The 27,348-nt window shown below is 41.5% G+C and overlaps 1 protein-coding gene and 1 long non-coding RNA gene across 12 annotated transcripts in view; one reads left to right on the top strand and one right to left on the bottom strand.

The window, feature by feature from the left end:
• ANKHD1 (ankyrin repeat and KH domain containing 1) overlaps positions 1-27,197 on the bottom strand; it is a 130,095-nt gene extending 102,898 nt beyond the window's left edge. For all 11 annotated transcript variants that reach the window (XR_013394881.1, XM_077937106.1, XM_077937107.1 and 8 more), the window contains exon 1: positions 26,769-27,197. Coding sequence is in view for 10 of the 11 variants with exons in the window: in XM_077937106.1 (XP_077793232.1) it covers positions 26,769-27,062 (294 nt within the window). In the remaining variant the exon portion in view is untranslated. The remainder of the gene's footprint in view (positions 1-26,768) is intronic.
• On the top strand, positions 16,999-24,344 carry LOC144329543 (uncharacterized). Its single transcript, XR_013394897.1, has 3 exons — positions 16,999-18,636; positions 22,278-22,922; positions 23,457-24,344. It is a non-coding gene; the product is annotated as an uncharacterized LOC144329543 (long non-coding RNA).
• Positions 27,198-27,348: the final 151 nt, after the last annotated feature.

Below are 27,348 nucleotides of genomic sequence, written 5' to 3'. Positions count from 1 at the left end.
TCCAGCTACGATTTAACCAAAACTTACTTCCACTTTAAAACAATTTCTATGTAGCACTATAATTAAAACTTCCAATAATAGTAATATGCTTTAAGTCTTATACTATAATAATAAAATAATAAAATCTCATATTACACTGGTCAATAACTGTTAACTTCTCTCAGACTGTATTTCTAGAAATAGTAATTGCTAGCTAACAGAGAAAATAAGTTATTAATAGTAAAAAATAATATTCTATCATAAAACATGTACATTACATATATTTGTTTATGTATTCTCCAGTCCTGTGGTCATACAATGCAGGGAACAAAAAAAGAACACCAGCCAAGCTCTTAAATATAAATGAAAAATACATTGTTTTCCACAGAGCCTTTGGAATTGGATTATGAAATTTTTACTTTTAACATGTTAAAAAAATTTATATTTTGAGTTAGAGAGTCAAATATTAGTAGCCACAATTTCATTTCTGGTATCCTTTAAGAATATTCTAGGCCAGGCCGGGCGCAGTGGCTCACGCCTGTAATCCCAGCCCTTTGGGAGGCCAAGGCGGGCAGATCACAAGGTCAGGAAATCGAGACCAGCCTGGCCAATGTAGTGAAACCCCGTCTCTACTAAAAATACAAAAATTAGCCGGGTGTGGTGGCGGACACCTGTAGTCCCCGCTACTCGCGAGGCTGAGGCAGGAGAATTGCTTGAACTCGGGAGGTGGAGGTTACAGCGAGCCGAGATCGTGCCACCGCACTTCAGCCTGGGCAACAGAGCAAGACTCTGTCTCAAAAAAAAAAAAAAAAAAATTCTAGGCCGGGCATGGCAGCTCATGCCTGTAATCCCAGCACTTTGGGAGGCTGAGGCTAGTGGATCACCTGAGGTCAGGAGTTCGAGACCAGCCTGGCCAACATGGCGAAAGCATGTCTCTACTAAAAATACAAAAAATTTGCCAGACGTCGTGGTGCATGCCAGTAGTAACAGCTACTCGGGAGGCTGACGTGCGAGAATCGCTTGAACCCAGGCAGCGGAGGTTGCCGTGAGCCAAGATCGCGACACTGCACTCCAACCTGGGCAACAGAGCAAGACTCCGTCTCAATAAAAATAAAAATAAAAAGAATATTCTAGTCTGGTTAATTAAAAAAAAAAACGAAACAAAGAGTAGTCATCATCACTCTCATGAATTTCAACTGGAGCTATGAAAAAGTTCAAGGAAAGACTAAACCTTTATCTCTCCTCACCTTCAAAAATGAAGCTCCCAGCTGGGCACAGTGGTTCATACCTTATAACTCCAGCTCTTTGGGAGGCTGAGGTGGGCAGATCACCTGAGGTTAGGAGTTCGAGAGCAGCCTGGACAACATGGCAAAATCCTGTCTCTACCAAAAATACAAAAATTAGCCAGGGGTGGTGGTGTGCGCCTGTAGTCCCAGCTACTTGGGGGCCTGAGGCAAGAGGATCGCTTGAGCCTAGGAGGCAGAAGTTGCAGTGAGCCAAGATCATGCCACCGCACTCCAGCCTGGGCGTCAGAGAGAGACTCTGTCTCAAAAAAAGAAGCTCCCTTAAGAAATTCAGATTTGATCATTTAAAATGGGAAGGTATTTTAAACATCCAAAATATACATTTTTAAAACATGTACTCGCTAGTCCTCTTTTTCTCATGTATATCTGAATAGGCCAACATGTCTTATCCTTCCCCGACCCAATGTGAGCCCTCCACTTTAAGTCAGGATTAGCACCATTTTGGAATGCTATTGTTGATCTCTACTCAGAACAGCAAAAAGGATGGGCCATTGTTCCAAAGGGTAATTTACTGAAGGACATAACAATTCCTTTTTGCAAAACACAGAGTACTCCAAAATTCCAGCAGTAGCAACCACCATAACCATCCCAAGATTCACTCAAAGGAAGAAAGTAATACTGTTGTAATTTAGCACCAAATAATGACAAACTTAGGAGTGAGATTTGTTGTTATAAAAAGGCCTAATATGCTCAGCAACAATATCTTGAAATACTGGAATAAAAAGGCTATATTCATTAACATAAAAGCTTCTCAAGATTCTTTCTACAATGAAAACTTTATTTCCACCCAATCTCAGACTCACAATCTCCCCTTCTCAAAAAACAAAAAGAGGCCTGGGGCGGTGGCTCATGCCTGTAACCCCAGCACTTAATGAGGCTAAGGTGGGCAAACTGCTTGAGCCCAGGAGTCAGAAACCAGCCTGGGCAACAGGGTGAAACGCTGTCTATACAAAAGAAACAAAAATTAGCTGGGCATGGTGGTGCATACCTACAATCCCAGCTACTTCGGAGGCTGAGGCGGCAAGATCATTTGAGCTGGAGAAGGTGGAGACTGCATGAACCATGATCACACCACTGCACTCCAGCCTGGACAAAAGTGCAAGACCCTGTCTTAATAAAAAATAATAAAAAACAGAAATCATATCTTGGGTTTTCCAAAATTGGTTAGCTTCACGTAGCACAGGAAAGAACCATCATGCTTTTCCTAAATATAAGTTAAAGCTGAAGAAAATTATCCCCACTTTGCTCGAACACAAAAACTTCATTTTTAAACTATAGCTTTAACACAGAATCTATTATCTTTTGAAATCTTTTTTTTTTTTTTTTTTTGAGAGGGAGTCTCGCTCTGTCACCCAGGCTGGAGTGCAGTGGCCTGATCTCAGCTCACTGCAGGCTCCGCCTCCCGGGTTCATGCCATTCTCCTCCCTCAGCCTCCAGAGTAGCTGGGACTACAGGCGCCCGCCATCATGCCCGGCTAATATTTTTTGTATTTTTAGTAGAGACAGGGTTTCACCATGTTAGCCAGGATGGTGTCGATCTCCTGAGCTTGTGATCCACCCGCCTCGGCCTCCCAAAGTGCTGGGATTACAGGCGTGAGCCACCGCGCACGGCATCTTTTGAAATCTCTAACTGAAAACAGGAGAAGGAAAACTCTTTTTTAAAATCTACTATTGGCCGGGCGACAGAGCGAGACTCCGTCTCAAAATAAATAAATAAATAAATAAAATCTACTATTAAGTGCCTTTAAAAACGTAATAGGCTACTATTAATAAAATGTCTCATATGTATAAGCCTTTTCCATATATTATTTTATTCAACCAATTTAACTACTTAATGTTAAGTGACTTGCCCAAGATCACATAACCATGTGAGGATCTGAAGCTATGTGTTTCAGACAACAAAGCTTCCACCCTTTTCACTACACCAAAGTGGATGAAGTGAATCTTCTAAACAACAGAGTATAACTAAAACAAATACTAACCAGTGTAGTGAACAGAAAATCTACAGCTGTCCTAACAATCATATTGTCAGAAAATAACTTTGGAATTTAAATTAAATGTAACAGATTATCAAGCCCACTAACTCTAATGCCAGTTCAATCATGTCACTCCTTTGGCCAAAATCCTTCCCATTTCTAAGGTAAAGGATCCAAATTTCTTTGTATGGCATATATAGTTATTTAGGATTTGGCTTTGACTATCTTTCCAACTATATCTTTGTTGTATACTATTTGCTTTTTATATTTTAGTCATACCAAATTGCTGTAGTTCTTTGAACATATAATCTCTACAAAAAATAAAATTAAAAATAGCCAGACATACTAGCATGCACCAGTGGTAGTCAGAGCTACTTGGGGGGCTGGGGCGGGAAGATGACTTGAACCCAGGAGTTCAAGGCTACAGTGAACCACAATCAAGACTCTGCATTCCAGCCTGGATGACAGAACAAGATCTTGTCTTGTCTAGATGAGTGTGTGTGTATATATAGAGGTGTGTGTGATACATCTCTCTCTATATATATATTACATATATATATAAATATAGTAGCTATTATTATTATTCTTGATGCCAAAGCAGTGGAAGTATGTATACCAGGGTATGTAAGAGCTTGATATGTTCAAAGAATTACAGCAATTTGGTATGGCTAAAATAGAAAAAGCAAATAGAGTATAAGGATATAGTTGGAAAGATAGACAATGCCAAATCCTAAATAACTATGTCTGCCATACCAAGGAATTTGGATCCTTTATCTAAAAAATGGGAAGGTTTTTGGCCAAAAGAGTGACAGAATGACAAGACAGCAAGGGAGAGAGAGCTAATGAAAGAGGCGGCCAAATGTGTTTTATAATAAAGCCACTCAGGATAGTTAACCAGTTAACCAGTTCCCGTGAGAAACCCTGATGACTCAGTCACCTCTTATTAGGCCCACCCTCCTAACACTGTTGCACTAGGAACCAAGTTTCTAACACATGAACTTTGGGGGACACATTCATCATAGTGGACTGCAAGGGGAAATTATGAGTTCAGAGTTCAGTTTTAGAATTAATGAGCCTGAGATGTTTATGCAATATACATACAGTAGGTATTAATAGTTGGAAGGTCTCTTAAATGAAACATAATAGAAGTGAAAGGGAAGCCACATGGATATCTAAGAGGAGAATGCACCTGACAGAGAGAACATGGATATCTAAGAGGAGAATGCACCTGACAGAGAGAACTAGAAGTGCCAAAGGCCCTGAAGCATGACAGGCTTGGTGAGTTTACAGAACATAATAAGGAGCAGTTGTGGTTTTGCTCAAAAAATTGCACAAGACAATCTTATGCTGATGGACTATGCATCCTTCCATTTTAAATTACTGCCCCTTTAAACCTGCCACTTAGAGCCTATCAATCTCCTGAAGCAAGACACTCAAATATCAGTCTTTAGAGTGATCATCCAACTAACACAGGGCAATGATCCACACATTGAATTTGGTATCTTGGACTGTCACAGAACCATGAGAAAATTAAATGAGGTGATGCAATTAAAGTGCACAATGCCTAGAACACTCAAATACAATTTATTAATATCTAAAAGGAGTTTAGAAGGACAAATATAATTTGAATAAATAGGCTAGGCATGGTGGCTCATGCCTCTAATCCCAGCAGTTTGGAAGGCCAAGGTAGGAGAACCACTTAAGGCCAGGAGTTCCAAACCATCCTAGATATCAAGACCTCACCTCTACAAAAAAAAAAATATTTTAAAATTAGCTGAGTGTGGCAGCGGATGCCTGCAGTCCCAGCTGCAGGGATAGGGTATGGAAGGGGAGGTTTGAGCTGGGAGAATTGCTTGAACCCAGGAGGTAGAGTTTGCAGTGAGCCATGATCGCACCACTGCACTCCAGCCTGGGTGAAAGAGTGAGACCCTGTCTCAAAAAATAAACAATAATTTATCTTCTTTTTTCATTATCAGGAATATTAATATTTCTGAAAAGACTAATGTCTTTTTTTTCCCCCTCAAGACGGAGTCTCGCTCCATCACTCAGGCTGGAGTGCAATGGCGCAATCTTGGCTCACTGCAACCTCTACCTCCCAGGTTCAAGTGATTCTCCTGCCTCAGCCTCCTGAGTAGCTGGGATTACAGGTGCGCACCACCATGCCTGGCTAATTTTTTTTAGTAGAGACGGGGTTTCACCATGTTGGTCAGGCTGGTCTCAAACTCCTGACCTCATGATCCGCCCAGAACATAAAGTACCTCGGCCCCCCAAAGTGCTAGAAGACTGATGTCTTCAAGGGCTGGGAACACATTTTTTCATCTTTATAGTCCAAAGCCTAGCACAAAGCTTAACAAATAGTAGGCTCTAAATAAATAATCGAGAATAAATAAATCCACTCTAGGCAGGGAGCAGTGACTGACGCCTGTAATCCCAGCACCTTGGGAGGCAGAGGCGGCAGATCACCTCAGGTCAGGAGTTCGAGACCAGCCTGCCCAACATGGTGAAACCCCATCTCTGCTAAAAAAAATACAAAAAATTAGCCAGGCATGGTGGTGGGCACCCGTAATCCCAGCTACTCAAGAGGGTGAGGTAGGAGAATTACTCGAACCCAGGAGGCGGAGGTTGCAATGAGCCAAGATCGTGCCACTGCACTCCAGCCTGGGCGACAAGAGTGAAACTCTATCTCAATCAATCAATCGATCCACTCTAAAATACCAACCAGAATTCTTAAACTACTAAGGACTCTAACCTTTAAAGGACATAATTCTGTTATGCAAAATGTGAGTTCATGAAGAAGTCCTACCTCAAATTAACCAAGATTTTCTTCTGTAGAGAATGAGTGAATAATTTCAACAGATCAGCAACAAGGAGATAATATAAAATAGTACTTATGATACTATATCATCATATAATTCTAAATTCTGTTGAGGGGTTGGTAATAGGTCAAATCCATGATTTTAAGTATAGCCTCAAATAATGGTCTCTTCAAACTAAAAGAAAATAAACTTTTCATTGTTAACCTGTCAGTCAAGTGCCAAGTAAAATAGGTACCAAAATATAGTACAGACTCTTATTGTTCATTGAGTTGAAATAATTAGTAACCTAACAAAACTAGAAGCATTAGAGAAAGCGATAAGACTGTGACAATACTGGCTTGGGAGTCAAATTGTATGTTACTTAAACATTGAATGTATACCTCCTTAAGAAGGTGTTACAAGATGCAAAAACTCGGCCGGGAACGATGGCTCACGCCTGTAATTCCAACACTTTGGGAGGCCAAGGTGGGTGGATCACTTGAGGTCAGGAGCTTGAGACCAGTCTAGCTAACATGGTGAAACCTCATCTCTACTAAAAATACAAAAATTAGCTGGGCATGGTGGCCGGCCCCTATAATCCCAGCTACGCAGGAGGCTAAGGCAGGATAATCGCTTGAACCCAGGAGGCAGAGGTTGCAGTGAGCCAAGACCACGCCACTGCACTCCAGCCTGGGCAAAAAGAGCGATACTCTGTCTCAAAAAAAAAAAAAAAAAAAGTAAAAACTCTAATTACCATGTTTTATAGTTTATTCCAATTATCCATTTGTTTATTGCCCTAGAAAAAGAAATTCTGTCCATATTCTTCTTGGAGACTAGTCTACTCAGAAGACAACTACCCAAACCAACCATCTCCTTCCTCTTTGGTCTTATTTCTTCTCAAACGTATTCTCAGGCTTTGTGAAAGAGGGGATGCACGGGGTAAAAAAAGAAAAACAAACACTATAACTTGCTCTCCTAGCAGTCTGGCAAAACACAGGTTTAAATTACATTAATTTCTCCCCACCTATAGCATATAGAGAGGTACAGAAATTTCAAGAGATAGAATGTTATGGAAGCGGGGAGGAGGGGGTTGAATCATTTGTTTATTACCACAAATTCTGCATCATATTAAACACCTCCTACTACCTCTCCTAAAGACCACATCAAGAGAAAAAGAATATAACCAGTAACCCAGAATAAACAAAACAACCATAAAAAATAACAAAGTCGGCCGGGCGCAGTGGCTCAGGCCTGTAATCCCAGCACTTTTGGAGGCCGAGACGGGTGGATCACGAGGTCAGGAGATCAAGACCATCCTGGCTAACACGGTGAAACCCCGTCTCTACTAAAAAATACAAAAAACTAGCCGGGCGAGGTGGCGGGCGCCTGTAGTCCCAGCTACTCGGGAAGCTGAGGCAGGAGAATGGCGTGAACCCAGGAGGCGGAGCTTGCAGTGAGCTGAGATCTGGCCACTGCACTCCAGCCTGGGTGACAGAGCAAGACTCCGTCTCAAAAAAAAAAAAAAAAGAAAAGAAAAGAAAAGAAAAATAACAAAGTCAGAAGACGTACGACTTACACTTTCTCATTTCAAATCGTACTGCAAAAAGCTATAGTAATCAAGACAGTGTGGAACTGGCATAGGGAGACATATAGATCAATGAATAGAATAGACAGTCCAGAAATAAACCCTCACATGTAGTCAACGGATTTTTGAAAAGGGTGCCAAGACAATTCAAGGGGGATAAAAATAGTCTTTTCAAAAAATTATGCTGAAAAAACTGGGTATGCACATTCAAAAGAATCAAGTTAGACCTCTACCTCACACCTTATATATAAAAATTAACTCAAATTGGATCAAAGACCTAAATGTAAGAGCTAAAACTATACAAATCTCAGAAGAAAACAGGCATAAATCATAAATCTTTGTCATCTTGGATTACATAACGGTTTTCTTAGACATGACAACAAGAGCACAAGCAAAAAGACAAATATATAAATTGGGTGTCATCAAAAATTTTAAACTTCACGTGACACAATCAAGAAAGTGAAGACAAGACTAGGTTTGGTGGCTCATGCCTGTAATCCCAGCACTTTGAGAGGCCAAGGCGGAAGGACTGCCTGAGGCCAGGAGTTTGAGACCAGCCTGGGCAAAATGGTGAGATTGTCTGTACAAACAGTAAAAAATCAGCTGGGCATGGTGGTGTGCACCTGTAATCCAGCTACTTGGGAGGCTGAGGGGAGAACTGTTTGAGGCTGAGAGGCTGAGGCTGCAGTGAGCCATGATGGAGCAACTACATTCCAGCCTGGGCAACAGAGGTAGATGCTGTCAAAAAAAAAAAAGACAAGAGAGGAGAGAGAGAGAGAAAGAAAAAGAGAGAGAGACAGAGAGAGAAAGAGAAAGAAAGAAAGAAAGAAAGAAAGAAAGAAAGAAAGAAAGAAAGAAAGAAAGAAAGAAAGAGAGAGAGAGAGAAAGAAAGAAAGAGAGAGAGAGAGAGAAAAAGAAAAGAGAATCACTTGAAATTAGGAGTTCAAGACCTCAAGACCAGTCTGGGCAATACACTGATACTCCATCTCTACAAAAAATTAAAAATCAGCCAGGCACAGTGGCACATGCTGATAGTCCCAACTATTCCAGAAGCTGAGGTCAGAGGATCACTTGAGCCCAGGAGTTTGAGGCTTCAGTGAGCTATGAATGGGCAACTACATTCCAGCCTGGGTGACAGAGTGAGACTGTTTCAAAAAGAAAAAAAAAAAGAAACAAAGAAAATGAAGACAACTCACAGAATGAGAAAGAATATTTCCAAATCATAGGTCTGTTAAGGAACTAGCATTCAGAATTTTTTTCCCTAAAACAAAACAAAACAACAACAAAAAAAAAAAAGAAAAGAAAAGAGAAAAGAAAAAACAAACACACAGCTATGGGGAAAAAAAAAAATCCCCAATCAATAGGAAAAACATTTGAATAGATATTTCTTCAAAGATATACACATGACCAACAAACACATGAAAAGATGCTCAACATCATTAATCATTAGGGAAATGCAAATCAAAACCACAATTAGATATCACCTCACACTCACTAGAATAGCTATAATAAAAAAAAGAAAAAAGAAAAATAACAAACGTTAGTGAAGATGAGAAGAATGGAACTCTTGTACATTGATGGTAGGAATGTTAAATAGTATCCAGAGAATTGGCAGTAGGACGGGTATGATGGCTCATGCCTATAACTCCAGCACTTTGGGAGGCCAAGGCAGGTGGATCACTAGAGGCTAGGAGTTTGAGACCAGCCTGGGCAACATGGTGAAACTCTGCCTCTACTAAAAATACAAAAATTAGCCAGGAGTATTAGCACACTCCTGTAATACCAGCTATTTGCGAGGCTGAGGCACAAGAATCACTTGAGCCCAGGAACTGGAGGCTGCAGTGAGATATGATTGCCCCACTGCACTGCAGCCTGAGTGACAGAGCAAGACTGGGTCTCAAAAACAAAACAAAAGTATTGATACATGCTACAATATTGTAGAAATCTTGAAAACAATACATTAAGTGAAAGAAATCAGGCACAAATAACCACATATCATATGATTCTGTTTATACGAAATGCCCACATTAGGCAAATACAGACAGAAAGTGGATTAGTGATTATGAGGAGCTAGGAGAAGGTGAGAAGGGGAAAAGACTGCTAAGAAGTACAGGACTTCTTTTGGGAGTGATTAAAGTGTTTTAGAATAGTTAGTTGATGGTCGCACAACTTTGTGAATATATTAAAAACCAATGGGCCAGGCGTAGTGGCTCACACCAGTAATCCCAACACTTTGGGAGGCCAAGACAAGAGGATTGCTTGAGCTCAGCAATTTGAGACCAGCCTGGGCAACATGGCAAAACCCTGACTCTACAAAAAATACAAAAAACAAATTAGCCAGTGTAGTGGTGCATATCTGTAGTCCCAGCTACTGAGGAGGCTGAAGTGGATCACCTGAGCCTGGGGAGCTTGAGGCTACAGTGAACCGTGATTGTGCCACTTAACTCCAGGTTAGGTGACAGTGAGATCCTATCTCAAAAAAAAAAATAAAATAAAGTAAGGCCGGACCTGGTGGCTCACGCCTGTAATCCCAGCACTTTGGGAGGCTGAGGAGGGCAGATCGCCTGAGGTTGCGAGTTTGAGACCGGCCTGGCCAACATGGTGAAACTCCATCTCTACTAAAAATACAAAAAACTAACCAGGCATGGTGGCAGGCGCCTGTAATCCCAGCTGCTCGCGGGGCTAAGGCAGGAGAATTGCTCGAACCCAGAAGGCAGAGGTTGCAGTGAGCCAAGATTGCGCCACTCTACTCCAGCCTGAACGACAGAGCGAGACTCCGTCCCCCCCAAAAAAAACAATATATGGGAAAAGTTCCTTGTACTGTTCTTGCAACTTTCCAGTAAGTTTGAAATTATATCAAAATAAAAAGTAACTGGGTTGGGTGCAGTGGTGCATGCCTGTAATCCCAGCATTTTGGGAGGCTGATGCAGGCAGATTGCTTGAGCTCAGGAGGTTCAGGACCAGCCTGGGCAACACAGCAAAGCCTATCTCTACAAAAAATACAAAAACTAGCCAGACATGGTGGCATGCACCTATAGTCCCAGCTATACTTAAAAATTAAATTTTTGATTAAAAAGTGTTTTTAATTTAAAAAATTTTAATTAAAAAAAAAGAGGGAAAAAGGTTCATGGAAGAGAACAACAACAACAAAAAGAAATAGAGGGTATGGAGGACTATTTTAAATAACAACACAGGGGCACGCCATCAGCAAAATCCTGATGGGACAAATGACATGGTTTCCTCAACATACACATTGCAAGGGAAGGAGAGAGAGGAAGGAAGGCAAGAAGCTACAAGTTAAAAGAAACTTGAGGGACACAGAAATCAACTGCAATATATTGACCTTATTTGGGTGTTGATTCAAACAAAATAAACAAACATGCAAACCTAAAAAAAAAAAAAATTAAATTTTTAATTAAAAAAAATTTAATGTAAAAATTTAAAAATTAGTAATTAAAAAAATTTTAAATTAAATAATAATTTAAAAAAAGAGAATGTATCCACTACTGTCCCTTTTGGGATTTGCTCCTTTATAACTATGATAACTACAGGTTCATTTATCTAAATTTAATACCATACTGAGATAATTTTTCCAAGACTGAGCCCATATCTAATCATATAAAGGATAAAGAATATTCTTTCTAGCATTTAATCAATATACGACATATCCTGAATACTCACAAATTAGTCAATATGAGGACAAATCAGGAAAAAATAAGGATTATATTTCAAAAACATATACTCAAAGTAAACATCCCATGTTATTTTGGGTTCAATGGCTTCAGGGAGAACATCAGTTGACTGCTCTGGCAGGCTCTCCATCATAGATGCTTTTTAATATTTTGTCAAGATCAAGTCCTTTGATTTGCTAATAATTATTATAATAAAACAATTACATAAAATTTGTACTAAAAGTTTTTCTCATCCAAAGCAATCTACAGATTCAATGCAATCCCTATTGAATCTCAATGGCACTTTTTGCAGAAATTAAAAAAAAAACATCCTAAAATTAATATGGGATCTCAAGAGACCCAGAATAGTCAAAATAATCTTAAAAAAGAAGAGCAGGTTAGGCATGGTGCCTCACACTTGTAATCCCAGCATTTCAGGAGGCCAAGATGGGAGGATCACTTGAGGCCAGGAGTTTGAGATCCGCCTGGACAACATAGTAAGACCTCATCTCAACAAAAAGTAAAAATTAAGAGAACGAACGAATTTGAAAGACTAATGCTTCCTAATTCCAACTTATTACAAAGCTACAGTAATCAAAAGAGGATAGTGGCAAAGAGACAGACATATAGACCAATGGAATAGATCAGAGAGTCAAGAAAGTAAACCCACCTATATATGGTCAACTGATTTTTGACGAGGATGCCAAGACCATTCAATGGGAAAATAATGGTCTTTAACAAATGGTGCTAAAAAACCTGGATATCCACAAGCAAAAGCATGAAATTGGACCTCTACTTTATACCATAAAAAAAATTAACTTGGCGATTCCTCAAGGATCTAGAACTAGAAAAACCATTTGACCCAGCCATCCCATTACTGGGTATATACCCAAAGGATTATAAATTATGCTGCTATGAAGACACATGCACCTGTATGTTTACTGTGACACTACTCACAATAGCAAAGACTTGGAACCAACCCAAATGTCCATCAACGATAGACTGGATTAAGAAAATGTATCACATGTACGCCATGGAATACTACGCAGCCATAAGAAAGGATGAGTTCATGTCCTTTGTAGGGACATGGATGAAGCTGGAAACCATCATTCTGAGCAAACTATTGCAAGAACAGAAAATGAAACACCACATGTTCTCACTCACAGGTGGGAACTGAACAATGAGAACACTTGGACACAGGGTGGGGAACATCACACACCGGGGCCTGTCGTGGGGTGGGGGGAGGGGCGAGGGATAGCATTAGGAGATATACCTAAATGACAAGTTAATGGGTGCAGCACACCAACATGGCACATGTATACATATGTAACAAACCTGCATGTTGTGCACATGTACCCTAGAACTTAAAGTATAATAAAATAAATAAAAATAAATTAAAAAAAATTAAAATGTATCAAAGGCAGCTGGGCACAGTGGCAGGCAGATCACTTGAGGTCAGGAGTTCGAGACCAGCCTGGCCAACATGGTAAACCCCCATCTACTAAAAATACAAAAATTAGCTGGGCGTGGTGGTGCGCACCTGTAATCCTAGTTACTTGGGAGGTGAGGCAGGAGAATCGCTTGAACTCGGGAGGTGGAAGTTACAGTGAGCCGAGATTGTGCCACTGCACTCTAGCCTAGGCGACAGAGCAAGACTCCATCTCAAAACAAACAAACAAACAAACAAAAAAGGTATCAAAGGCGTACATGTAAAAGCTTAGACTATAAAACTCTTATTTTCTCTTGAGACGAAGTCTTGCTCTGTCACCCAGGCTGGAGTGCAGTGGTGAGATCTCAGTTCACTGCAACCTGTGCCTCCCAGGTTCAAGCAATTCTCCTGCCTCAGCCTCCTGAGTAGCTGGGATTACAGGTAGGCGTCACCATGCCCGGCTAATTTTTGTTATTTTTTAGTAGAGACGGGGTTTTACCATGTTGGTCAGGTTGGTCTCAAACTCCTGACCTTGTGATCCACCTGCCTCAGCCTCCCAAAGTGCTGGAATTACAGGCATTAGCCACCACACCTTAAAATCTTCATGACATTGATATGGCAATAATTTCATGACACCATAAGCATACAACAAAACTAAAAATAGATAAATTAGGTTCATCAAAATTAGAAACTTTTGTTCATGAAAGGACACTACAGCAACAGAATGAAATGACAAGCCACAGAATGATGGCAAATATTTGTTAATTACGTATCTGATAAGGGATTAATATCCAGAATATATAAAGAATTCCTACAACTAAACAATAAAAAACAAGCAATATAATTTTTTTTTTTTGAGACAGGGTCTCACTCTTGTCACCCAGGCTGGAGTGCAATGGCAGTGGCAGTCACAGCTCATTGCAGCCTCAACCACCCAGGCCCAAGCAATCCTCCCACCTCAGCTTATTGAGCAGCTAGGACTACAGGCATGTGCCACCCCGCCTGGCTATTTTTTTTTACTTTTTGTAGAGACGGGGTTCCCTATATTGCCCAGGCTGGTTTTGAACTCCTGGGCTCAGGTGATCCTCCTGCCTCAGCCTCCCAAAGTGCTGGGATTACAGGTGTGAGCCACTGTGCCTAATCAGCAATACAATTTTTTTTAAAATGTATAACGGATTTGAATAGACATTTCACCAAAGATACACAAATGGCCAATAAGCATACGAAAAGATGCTTAACACTACTAATTAGGGAAATACAAATCAAAACCACAATGAAATACCACTTCATACCCATTAGAATGGCTATTATCAGAAAACAAACATAAATAACTGTTGGCTAGAATATGGAGAAATTAAAACCCTTCCTTGTGCTTTGCTGCTAGGAATGTCAAATGATATAGCTGCTATAGAACACAGTATGGCAGTTCCTCAAAAAATTAAAAATAGAATTACCATATGATCCAGTATTCCATTTCTGGGTATATACCTAAAAGAATTGAATGTAGGCTTCAAAGAGATATTTGCATATCTATGTTCATAACAGTGTTATTCATAATAGCCCAATGGTGGAAGCAATCCAAGTGTCCATCAACAGATGAACAGAGAGACCGTGCACAGTGGCTCACATCTGTAATCCCAGCACTTTGGGAGGTCGAGGCAGGTGGATCACATGAGGTCAGGAGTTTGAGACAAGCCTGGCCTACATAGCAAAACCCCATCTCTACTAAAAATACAAAAATTAGCCAGGCATGGTGGCGCACTCCTATAGTCTCAGCTACTCGGGAGGCTGAGGCAGGAGAATCACTTGAACCTGGGAGGTGGAGGTTGCAGTAAGCCGAGATCATGCCACTGCACTCCAGCCTGGGTGACAGAGCAAGACTCCATCTCCAAAAAAAAACAAAACAAACAAAAAAACCCAAATGAACAGATAAATAAAATATGGGGAGTGTGTGTGTGTACATATATACACACCCACATATACATATACACACACAATTGAATTTATTTAACTTTAAAATAATAAAATTTTGACACAAGCAACAACTGGATTAACCCTGAAGACATTATGCTAAGTGAACAAAGCCAGTCACAGAAGGACAAATACTGCATGATTCCAATTATATGAGTAGTAAAATTCATAGACAGAAAACAGAATGGTAGTTGCTAGGGGTTGGGGGAAGGGAGAATGGGAGAATTATTGTTTAACATGTACAGAATTTCAGTTTGGAAGATGAAAAAGTTCTGGAGATGGTTGATGGTGAAGGTTGCACAACAATGTAAATACACTTAATGCCACTAAACTGTACATTTAATACACATGTACAGTGGTTAAAGTATAAATGATTAAAATGGTAAATCATTTATATATTTATGTTATATATACATATTCTACCACAATTTTAAAACAAAAACAAAAAAATGGTTAAAATGATAGATTTTATGTTATGAATATTTTACCAAAGTCTAAAAAACAAACTCGTTCTCAGTCTAATTGTCCTCATTGCAAACTTTTAAACACATCAGACTTACCTTGGCAACTTAATAAACTGTTCTCTTGTTTAACTCTTTGGTTCTTAGTTGGTTCTTAGCGGTGATTTCTAGGGGTATACTTGACTTTCTCTTTTCAAAATTGCATACTAATACAGGTGAATCAATCACTAGGATACAGTGGGATATCTACATTTTAAAAAAATCCTTTCTACTACTGAAAACAGTACCTATTCAGTAAGGGGAAAACTTTGTGAGAACAGAAATCTATGCAGCAGAGGAAGAGCAAAATGTGCTCTTTCACAAATAGTTGCTAAATTTCAGTCCAACAGATTTTTTTATACACAACCTTACTTTCTTCCTAGTTTAGGTAAACTTGGCAGGAAGAAAGGTAAACTAGTCAATCATCATAAGTCAACTGACCTTTACTCACAGGAACCATGCACTGTCTGTAACTATCAATAGAAAAGTAGATTACAATTTTTACAAAATAATTAGAATATAACAATATTGTAAAACAAATGTTTCCCATATTGGCAAAGGTGCAAAGTTAGGCATATGCCTTTCTATTTCAGTGTTTTAATTATTTCTTAATCCTTTTTAAATGAATAATGAAAGACCTGAACTTTCCAATTAAGTTCATTACAAAATTTCTTTAGAATCGTGCTCCTCCTATACTCTCTTATGCTGATCTACATGACAGTAATTTCATTAAAAAATATAAAACTTTTCTGGCCGGGTGTGGTAGTTCATGCCTGTTATCTTGGCCCTTTGGGAGGCCACTGCAGGAGGATCCCTTGAGTCCAGGAGTTTAAGACCAGCCTGGACAACATAATGAGACCTCGTAACTACAAAAAAAATAGCCGGGCACCACAAAAAAAATAGCCGGGCACCACGGCTCACACCTGTAATCACAGCACTTTGGGAGGAGGCACAGTGGCTCACGGCTATAATTGTAGCACTTTGGGAGGTGGGCAGATCACAAGGTCAGGAGTTTGAGACCAGCCGTGTCAACATGGTGAAACCCCATCTCTACCAAAAATACAAGAAATTAGTGGGGCATGGTGGCACACACCTGTAATCCCAGCTACTTGGGAGGCTAAGGCAGGAGAATTGCCTGAACCTGGGAGGCGGAGGTTGCAGTGAGCCGAGATCTGCCACTTCACTCCAGCCTGGGCGACTAAGGCTGTGTGTCGGGAAAAAATTAATTAACTTAATTTAATTTAAAAATTAGCAGGGTACAGTGGTGTGTGCCTGTGGTCTCAGACACTTGGGAGGCCAAAGGGGAAGGATCGTTTGAGCCCAGAAGGTCAAGGCTGCCTGAGCTGTGATTGTACCATGTGATCGTGTGCCACTGCACTCCTGCGCCACTGCACTCCACTTTGGGTGACAGAAGGAGACCCTGTCTCAAAAAAATAAAAATTAAAAAAAAGGGGCACGGTGGCTCAAGCCTATAATGCCAGCACTTTGGGAGGCCAAGGTGGGCAGATAGTCTGAGGTCAGTTCGAGACCAGCCTGGCCAACATGGTGAAACCCCGTCTCTACTAAAAATACAAAAAAAAATTAGCCTGGTATGGTGGCGGGCGCCTATAATCCCAGCTACTCAGGAGGCTGAGGCAGAAGAATTGTTTGAACCTGGGAGGCGGAGGTTGCAGTGAGCAGAGATTACACCATTGCACTCCAGTCTGGGCAACAGAGCAAGACTCCATCTCAAACAAACCAAAAAGAACAGCCAAAAAAAAAAAAACTTTTCCAACATGATCAACTATGGATTATAAACCATACTAGTTTGAAAGAGGCATTTCTAAGCAACTAATTAAACTCATTGATATAACGCATCAGAAGAAAGGAGAATCTAGAAGATAAGAAAACTAGAATGGGAATCAGATGGCCTATTTTTTAGTCTTGACTGCTACACATTAACTGTGTGATCCTGGGCAAGTCATTTAGCTCAGCAGTTCCTAGACTTCTAAGGCTTTTATCCAGGGTCCCGACTGAACTTTCCAGTTGATATTGTGTCAAGTACAGATATTTTTAAAACTTCATTTTGTAAACGTAGGAAGAGTATTTGTCAAAGTAGGAAAAAGTGGAAAAAAATAGCTTCATTAGAAATTCACTACATCCTGCTTATTTTCTCCATTTTACTTTACATCTGTGAAAATTTCAATAGGAACTAAACAATGATTTATTTAAAAAACAGCATTTAGTAACCAAAAACTGCATATTTCCTAATTTGAAGCAAAATAACACAGTATGGGCTCTGAACTCAGTATCACATTCAAATCCCACCTTTACCAGTCACTAGCCATATAAAATTTTAACCATTTTTTTTGTTTTTTAGATTCATTACTCTAAAAACTCTCTGAACCTACACTTATTCATCTATAAAAATGTAGATAATACCTACCTCAAAGGGGTGATGAAACGATTAAATAAAATAACGAAAGTATCTAGTACGGTACTGGCATATAATAAGCATTCAATAAATGGTAGCAGTTACCTAAAAATGAGATGAGATAGGATTATCACCAAGATTCTATGACTCTACAGACAAGCAATAGGAGAGGGAAATGTGATCAATAAGGTCTGTGAAGACAGATACATTGAAACAGTTCCTTTATAGTGGGTTTAAAAAAAGAATTGATTTTATTCATTACGACTTTGGTTCTGAGAAAGTATATTTAGCCAAAAAAAATTTTGGTAAACTTGTCATTTATTTTGCTTACTTGCCAATTCAAGGCTAAAATTGTTTAAAACTGATTTGCTTTTCTTTAAAGTAACATATTTTATTTGTATTAGTGATCATCGAATCAGAAGGCCAGAAATGATTTTGAGTTCATCTAGTCAATCAGCACTCTACTAACAAATAGACTCAGAAAGGAATGTGCTTAAACTCACCTCCATCCTTCACTCATAACGCAATTTATCACTTTAATTTTTTAAAAAATTCTAAATCCCTCTCAAATTTACCATTTAAAAATTTCACAGGAGTAGCATCTTACCATCTGTGTAAAAATAGGGAAAATACACATACTTGTATTTTCATAAAGAAATTCTGAAAGGCTATATAATACTTTTATTAAAAGTATAAAGAGCAAGATATGTGGGAGCAGGGGTGAGATGGAGACTTCACTGTATCTGCCCTTATATCACTTTGACTTATGAACTATATGAATGTCATTATCTATTGAAAATATACTAAATAATAACAACATAAACCTCTCATACTTAAAAGTTTTCCAAAAAGTTTTCCTCCACCCATACTATTCAACTCTGTATCAACTCCACCATTCACATAAATATACTTATCAATGTATCATTTTATATGTAAAGTCTTAAGACTTTACATAATGAAGCTTGTGAAAGCTTGATATTTGTGCAATATACAAAAAAATTGTGGCCGGGCACGGTGGCTCACGCCTGTAATCCCAGCACTTTGGGAGGCCGAGGCGGGCAGATGACAAGGCCAGGAGATCAAGACGATCCTGGCTAACACAGTGAAATACCGTGTCTACTAAAAATACAAAAAATTAGCCAAGCGTGGTGGCATGCGCCTGTAGTCCCAGCTGCTCAGGAGGCTGAGGCAGGAAAACTGCTTGAACCTGGGAGGTGGAGGTTGCAGTGAGCTGAGATCATGCCACACTGCACTCCAGCCTAGGTGACAGAGCAAGGCTCCTCCGACTCAAAAAAAAAAAAAAAAGTTACAGTAATAACATATAACTTTTTATTCAATAAACATTTCCAAAGTCTCCAAAATTAGCCCACTAGAATACAAAGTTATATTTCCTATGTTATCACTACAAATGATAATTTATGGAATAAAGCATTTCTACCTTGAACAAACTGGAAGTCCCCATAAAAGTTTTTTAAAAATTCATTTTCATGGACAACTGAACTTTTTGAAAAATAACATATTTTAAGTGAAAGTTCCCCAAAATGATACATTTACCATAGAAAATTACAGCAGTGCACACTAGTTTTATATTAAACCTTTCAGTACCTTCTATTTCTCCTTGTTCAGGTTATAAGTGTAAGCCCTGAGATGCTATTAAAAGCAGTGACTCACCTTGTTTACCTTAAGTTTGAATACAGAGTATTTATAACAAAACTACCATTCCTGACAAGAGTGGCCTCTAGACCAGTGGCTCTCAACCAGCAGTGATTTTGTCCCCAGGAGACATCTGGCAACATCTGAACTATTTTTGGCTATCATAATCGGTTATAATCGGGTTCTACTACTGGCATCTAATGGGTAGAGGCCAGGGATGCTTCTAATGCACAGGAGAGCCCCTCACAACAAAGAATTCTCTGTCCCAGAATATCTATATGTTGCTCTTGAGAAACCCTGCTCTAGATTATAGATCATATTAGCCAAGTATGGTGGTGCACACCTATAGTCCCCTGTAGTCCTGTAGTCCTGACTACTTGGGAGGCTGAAGCAGAAGGATTGCTTGAGCCCAGGGGTTGGAGACCACAGAGAGTTATGACCATGCCACTGCACTGTGTAGCCAGGGCAACAGCCAGCCTGGGCAAAAAAGTGAGACTCCCATCTCTCAAAAAACATAATAGTAAAAAAAAAAAAAAAAAAAATTAATTAAAAATTTAAAATAGGTTATATATAGATCATAAGCAATCTTAAAGGATATGACCCAACTCCTTACCTACTGGAGAAAATCAGGATGGGATTTCTGTATGGTTTTTGCTTTTGACGTTAAAAGAAATTTTAGGCCGGGCGCAGTGGCTCACGCCTGTAATCCCAGCAATTTGGGAGGCCGGGGCGGGTGGATCCCAAGGTCAGAAGATCGAGACCATCCTGGCCAACATGGTGAAACCCCGTCTCTACTAAAAATGTAGCCGGGCGTAATGGCGGGCACCTGTAGTCCCAGCTACTCGGGAGGTTGAGGCAGGAGAATGGCGTGAACCCAGGAGCGGAGCTTGCAGTGAGCCAGGATCGTGCCACTGCACTCCAGCCTGGGTGACAGAGCGAGACTCCGTTTTAAAAAAAAAAAAAAAAAAAAAGTAATTTTCGGCCGGGCGCGGTGGCTCAAGCCTGTAATCCCAGCACTTTGGGAGGCCGAGAAGGGCGGATCACGAGGTCAGGAAATCGAAACCATCCTGGCTAACACGGTGAAATCCCGCCTCTACTAAAAAATACAAAAAACTAGCCGGGCGAGGTGGCGGGCGCCTGTAGTCCCAGCTACCCGGGAGGCTGAGGCAGGAGAATGGCGTAAACCCGGGAGGCGGAGCTTGCAGTGAGCTGAGATCTGGCCACCGCACTCCAGCCTGGGCGATAGAGCGAGACTCCGTCTCAAAAAAAAAAAAAAAAAAAAAAAAAAAAGTAATTTTCAGGGAAAAAGGAATCCCTACAAAGCTTGTGCTGTATTTTCAGAGCTAAATACAATCTGTGTGCTTTTATATAATTGTAAAATTATATACGCCTTCCTCAAGAAAAAAACCTCAGTGTGATATAAAGCTACACTTTTAAATTTGATATGCCTTTAAAGTATGTGTGTATGAACATATATACACACATTCATAGAAATATAAGCCTAGAAAATTTACTGAACGAAAAATTTTAATATTGGTTACCTTTAAGGGTAGAATTTGAAGAATTAATGGGGGTGGGAAGAAGCACTTTTACTTTTTACCTTATATCTACTATCCATATTGTTGAGTTTTTCAACAAGTGACTATCTTGTAATAATTTTATTATTTTCTAATTTTTTGAGATGGAGTCTTGCTCTGTCCCCCAGACTGGAATGCAGTGGTGTGATCTTGGCTGACTGCAGCCTCCGTCTCCTGGGTTCAAGCGATTCTCCTGCCTCAGCCTCCCAAGTGGCTGGTATTACAGGCGCCTGCCACCACGTCTGGCTAATTTTTGTATTTTTAGTAGAGACAGGCTTTCACCATGTTGGCCAAGCTGTTCTCAAACTCCTGACATCGGATGATCCATCTGCCTTGGCCTCCCAAAGTGGTGGGATTATAGGCATGAGCCACCGCGCCCGGCCACTTTTGTAAATAAATTTTAAAGGAGGCTGTCACAAACACACATGCATACACACACATTCATTCTTATGACAAAAATTAAAAACCATGTCTCACACAATCTTTTCTTTAGAAATTGTATTTTTCTTTCGATTTGCTAAAAAAATTAAAAGACCACAATTCTAAAATTAACATTTAAAAATTGGTTTTTTGGTCAGGCACCGCGGCTTACAAAGTAATCTCTGCATTTTTGGAGGCCAAGGCAGAAGGATCCCTTGAGGCCAGTAGTTCAAGACTAGCCTGGGCAACACTTTTTTTTTTTTTAAGTAGCTGGAGTGGTGGAGTACACCTCTAGTTAGACCTAGCTTTGTGGGAGGCTGAGGCAGCAGGATTGCTTGAGCCCAGTAATTCGAGGTTGCAGTCAGCTATGATCGTGCCACTGCATTCCAGCCTGGGTGACAGAGCAAAAGCCCATCTCTAAAAATAAATAAATAAATAAAAATAGGCTGGGTGTAGTGGCTCACACCTGTAGTCCTAATCTCAAAAAAAAAATAAATAAATAAATATTTAAAATAAAAGCCATTTTTTAAAGTGTTTTTTTTTTTTTTTTTTTTTTTTTGAGATGGAGTCTCACTCTGTCGTCCCGGCTGGAGTGCAGTGGCACGATCTCAGCTCACTGCAACTTCTGCCTCCCAGGTTCAAGCAATTCTCCTGCCTCAGCCTCCTGAGTAGGCTGAGATTGCAGGAGTGCGCCACCATACCCACCTAATTTTTGTTTTTTAGTAGAAACGGGGTTTCACCATGTTGGTCAGGCTGGTCTCGACCTCAGCCTCCCAAAGTGCTGGGATTACAGGTGTTAGGCACTGCACCAGGCCTAAAGTGATTTTTAAGAAATTTTTAACCTGATCTCTATTCTGAACATGGGTACATTTCTCAATAGGATTCAATGCAGTGCTAACTCTTCTAATCAAGGCCTTAGAGAGCTAAGAAACATGCTAAGAATGCCTGAAGAAATACAAAACAGGTATTTACCCCAATGTTTAAAATAACAAAAGGGCCTGGCAGGTGGCTCACGCCTGTAGTCCCAGCACTTTGGGAGAGCTAGGGGAGCAGATCACCTGAGGTCAGGAGTTCAAGACCAGCCTGGCCAATATGGTGAAACCTCTGTCTCTACTAAAAATAGAAAAATTGGCCAGGCATAGTGGCACACACCCGTAATCTCACTACTCCAGAGGCTGAGGCAGGAGAATCACTTGAACCTAGGAAGCAGAGGTTGCAGTGAGCTGAGATGGTGCCAGCCTGGGCCACAAGACTCCATCTCAAAAAAAAGAAAAAAAAAAAGAACTGAAAGATGTGAGTCCATTCCTTTAACCAAAAGGTCTTCTGCTTGTGCAGCAAGAAAGAGCAGCTTGTTTTTTCTCAGCTCTTGGCTCTGATATTAAATATAAAGAGGTCCTTAGAGTGTCTACTCCTCTGCACACAAAATGTAGAAGACCAACTAATTCTAGAGCAAAAATACTACGTCTCCACATTTCTTATTTCTCACCTAATCCTGCCCCATTTGAGGAACCAGACAAATTCCACTCCCAAACTACACACCAATTCATCATCTTTCTGGATGTCTAGGTACTTGGTTCTAAAATATTTATTTATTTTTATTTTTATTTTTTTTTTTTGAGACAGAGTCTCTGTCACCCTGGCTGGAGTGCAGTGGCATGATCTCGGCTCACTGCAACCTCTGTCTCCTGGGTTCAAGCGATTCTCCTCCTTCAGCCTCTCGAGTAACTCAGATTACAGGTGCCCTCCACCAAGCCCGGTTAATTTTTTGTTTTAATAGAGACAGAATTTTGCCATGTTGGCCAGGCTGGTCTCCAACTCCTGACCTCAGGTGATCCACCCGCTTCGGCCTCCCAAAGTGCTGTGAATACAGGCGTGAGCCACCATGCCTGGTGGTTTTAAAATATCTAGGAAAAATGAAGGCCGGGCACGGTGGCTCACGCCTGTAATCCCAATACTTTGGGAGCCCAAGGTGGGAGAATCACTTGAGGCCAGGAATTTGAAACCAGCCTGGCCAACGTGACAAAACGCCATCTCTACCAAAAATATAAAAATTACCTGGGTGTGGTGGTGGATGCCTGTAATCCCAGCTACTCAGGAGGGTGAGGCAGAAGAATCGCTTGAACCCAGGAGGCGGAGGTTGCAGTAAGCCAAGATCGTGCCACTGCACTCCAGCCTGGGTGACAGAGTGAGACCCTGTCTCAAAAAATAAAAATAATAAACAAAATATTTAGGAAAGATGAGACTGAGTATTTTAGTATTATTCATCAAATGCCAATTACATGAGTATTTTTTGAAGAACATTGTTACCTTTTCACACTGAAAATTCAAAGGCAATAATAATAAAAGAAGACAGCTCATCTTGTTAAGACAGAAAAAGGGAAAATTTTTGCTTGGCCAAAACAGGTCATTTTGTTCACAAAGGCATATACTATACTCTACCACACATACTACAGAGACTAGATACTCCAAGAATTTCCTCTTTGTGATGTGGGAGAAACAGGACTCCAAAAAATTTCCTGTCTACACAGATTAAGAAAACATCTATACATTCACGAAGCATCATCTTAGATTAGGCTAAAGTGGGTTTCCTAGAAACTTCCATTCCAAAAATGAGGTCTATATGTACTCTTAACCCCAAAACCTTTTAGGCACAGAAAACATAAGTAAACAGGAGAATATGGGGTTCTTCTAACATTAGCCACCACTGAATGGGTGTAGGAATCACCAACACATGACTTGTACAATAAGATTCAAAAACACAAAAGGCATGGATTCTGCCAATAGCTTTAATCACATGGTATGGGGACTCCAAAGACAATTATACACACACACACAGAAAGAGAGAGACAGAGAAACTTATGACTTTGGGGGCACACTAGTGCTCTACCTGTTTAGAAATTTAAGACTATTACTTATAAAAAAGCAAATGGTTGCCAGGCACAGTGGCGTGTGCCTATAGTCCCAGCTACTTCGAAGGCTGAGGCAGGAAGACCACTTGAGCCCAGGAGTTTGAGGCTAGCCTGGACAATATAGCAAACTCTGTCTCAAAAAAAAAAAAAAAAAAAAATTAAGGCCAGGCGTGGTGGCTCCTGCTTGTAATCCCAGCACTCTGGGAGGGCGATCACCTGAGGTCAGGAGTTTGAGACCAACCTGGCCAACATGGTAAAACCTCGTCTCTACTAAAAATAAAAAAAAATTAGCCGGTCGTAGTAGCAGGTTCCTGGAATCCCAGTTACTAGGGAGGCTGAGGCAGGAGAATCACTTGAACCAGGGAGGCGGAGGCTGCAGTGAGCCGAGATCAAGCCACTGCAGTCCAGCCTGGGCGACAAGAGCAAGACATAGTCTCAAAAAAAAAAAAAAATTAAAATTAAAAAAGGCAAATGAGTGACCTTTCATCTCACTCAGGACAATTACATACAAATGGTCAAGAAAATCAAGGGCTAAATGTGATAACATTTAGACCAAAGCGATCTCTTTCAGATTCTCATTTACAAGTTTCAAAGAAATAAAAGCTCTAACTTTAGTCTAAGGATATCCCCCACACTTCATTTCCTAGCTAAAAAGTTCTGTGTGCTAGCTTAATCTCTCAATTCACTGAAAGGATGAAATAAAGCCTTCCACAAGACCAAGAGTAGGGATGCTCCAGAGTCTCTCCCCATAACTGCCTACTCAAATAAAACATTTCTCTCACCTTGGCTTAGAAGTTATTTCCCTTACAGTGAAATTCAAAGATATGGACATTCAAGGGACTACTCGCCTTATAACCCATATACACTTTTTTTTCCAAAGCAAAATGTTAGGGTCAGAATGTATTAAGGTTTTAAATATTAAATAAAATCCTGTTCAGACCTAGAATAAGACAGTATACTAACTGCAGTCTGTAACCCACAAATAATTTCTCCTTATTCCTCTCAAATCCAAGAGCCAGGATTGTTAGTACACACACAGAAATTTCTGTACTTTAACGCCAAGACCAGAGGTTAAAAATACCTGGTCACAGGTGACAAATCAGGCACCTCAGAACCAAAATAGAAGAAATACTCTGAGCACTTAAAACAATCACGGTACAGTACTCTACGCAAGCCACAGTCAACAGAAATAAGTATACACATAAAATACCGCCCCTTGGGATCACAAGGTCAGGAAATCGAGACCATCCTGGACAACATGGTGAAACCCCGTCTCTACTAAAAAAAATATTGGCCGGGAGTGGTGGCACGCGCCTGTAGTCCCAGCTACTAGGGAGGCTAAGGCAGGGGAATCGCTTGAACCCGGGAGGCGGAGGTTGCAGTGAGCCCAGATCGCGCCACTGCACTCCAGCCTGGCGACAGAGCGAAACTCCATCTCAAAACAAAACAAAATAAAACAACAACAACAACAAAAACCGCCCCTTTTTCCCCAGAGCCCAAAAGAAGTTAATGCCTATCACCCCAGGTTGCTCAGACCTAAAAATGTGTACACATAAGAGTACACACAGAAGAGCTAAAGAAATGAAGGACTTCACTGCAAAGGCAGAGATGTCCAGCCGGGCACGGTGGCTCATGCCTGTAATCTCAGCACTTTGGGAGGCCGAGGCGGGCGGATCACCTGAGGTCAGGAGTTCCAGACCAGCCTGACCAACATGGTGAAATCCTGTCTCTACTAAAAATACAAAATTAAATGGGCATGGTGGCGCACGCCTGTAATCCCAGCTACTCGAGAGGCTGAGGCAGGAGAATCGCTTGAACCGGGGAGGCGGAGGATGCAGTGAGCTGAGATCGCGCCATTGTACTCCAGCGTGGACAACAAGAGCGAAACTCCATCTCAAAAAAAAAGAAGAGGTTTCCATAGGTTGCCTCACCTTCTCCAAGCCTAAAACCTCCGAGTTCAGCTACCCAGCTATTCCGAAGCTCAGGGATGCCTTGGAACTTCCTTTTCCTGTCTAACTTCACAAAAGGTCCCAGAAGGAGGAGTCACGTGATTTTTCAGGGTAAAAGCCGAGAGATCCCTAACACTCAAATCTGTCTCAAACTGAAGAGGGAAAATAAGAACCCTCTTTAAGCACACAGGTAAGACACACACAAGGCAGAAGGCAAATAAACGTATCCCTCAACTGAGGAGAGGCAAAGAAGAGAAACGATCTTTGCACCAGCTCTGTCTCTGTCTCTGTTTGTCTCTCTCAGTACCAAGGGCAGGGACTCTGGCAAGACCCCGCCCCCCCCAACTCCAAAGCAGGGTGGGCGGGAGGCAGCCTGAGGAGTCCCTCTTCCCGCGCGAAGCTCAGAGACCAAAGGACTCCCTATTGTGGGTCTACGGATGGTGACGGGAACCTGTCCCGCTCGAGCTGAAGAGTAAACTGAGGGCTCACTAGGCCCTCACCGCAGCCACCGCCGCCATGGAGCTGACCGCTGTCACAGGACTCCGTCAGGGAAGCGGGAGGATGGCGCCGGCCCAGAGCCGACCCAAAGAGAATTCACGCCTCACACTGTGTGGGAGGCGAGGGTCCCGGAGCCTTACCTCGGACACTTCGTCCTCGTCACTGCCAGAGGCACCACCTCCACCCCCGGTCCTCAGCACGGCAGCCGCCAATTTGAAATCCAGCGCAGCGTCCCCTCCGCCGGCACCGCTGGCGCCGCCGCCGCCGACTCCCGGCGCTGGCCCGGCCTCCCCAAAGAGCCTCACGGTGCGGATCCCCAGACCGACCCCTCCCGGCGGAGGCGGCTCCGAGGCCCCAGCTGGGGCGGATCGCGGAGCCACAGAGTCCAGGTCCTCCTCAAAGGAGGTGCCGCCGCCTCCGCCATCAGTCAGCATTGTTCGCACGCGGAGCCGGAGACAGTGCCGACCCACTTGCGGCCACCGCCGCCGCTGATCCCGGGAACGAGAGGAGCAGCAAGAGGAAGAAGCGTCTCCTTTCCCCCGTCCCAGCAGCGCCACTAACTTCTCACTGCCTAACCTGCTGCCTCCCGCCCCCGAGACTCGCCACTGGCTGCAATACCCTGGCGGCTGCAGATCATTGGCCAAAGTGACCCGTCGCTCAGGCTCTTCGTCACGCGCCGCTTGCTGGCTCGCAGCCGCCAAGCTGCGTTGACCCGCGCAG

This window comes from Macaca mulatta, chromosome 6 (genome assembly GCF_049350105.2).
Source record: "Macaca mulatta isolate MMU2019108-1 chromosome 6, T2T-MMU8v2.0, whole genome shotgun sequence".
Lineage (NCBI taxonomy): Eukaryota > Metazoa > Chordata > Mammalia > Primates > Cercopithecidae > Macaca > Macaca mulatta.
Note: the sequence above shows the minus strand (reverse complement) of the source record. Positions and strands in the feature narration are given on the sequence as shown.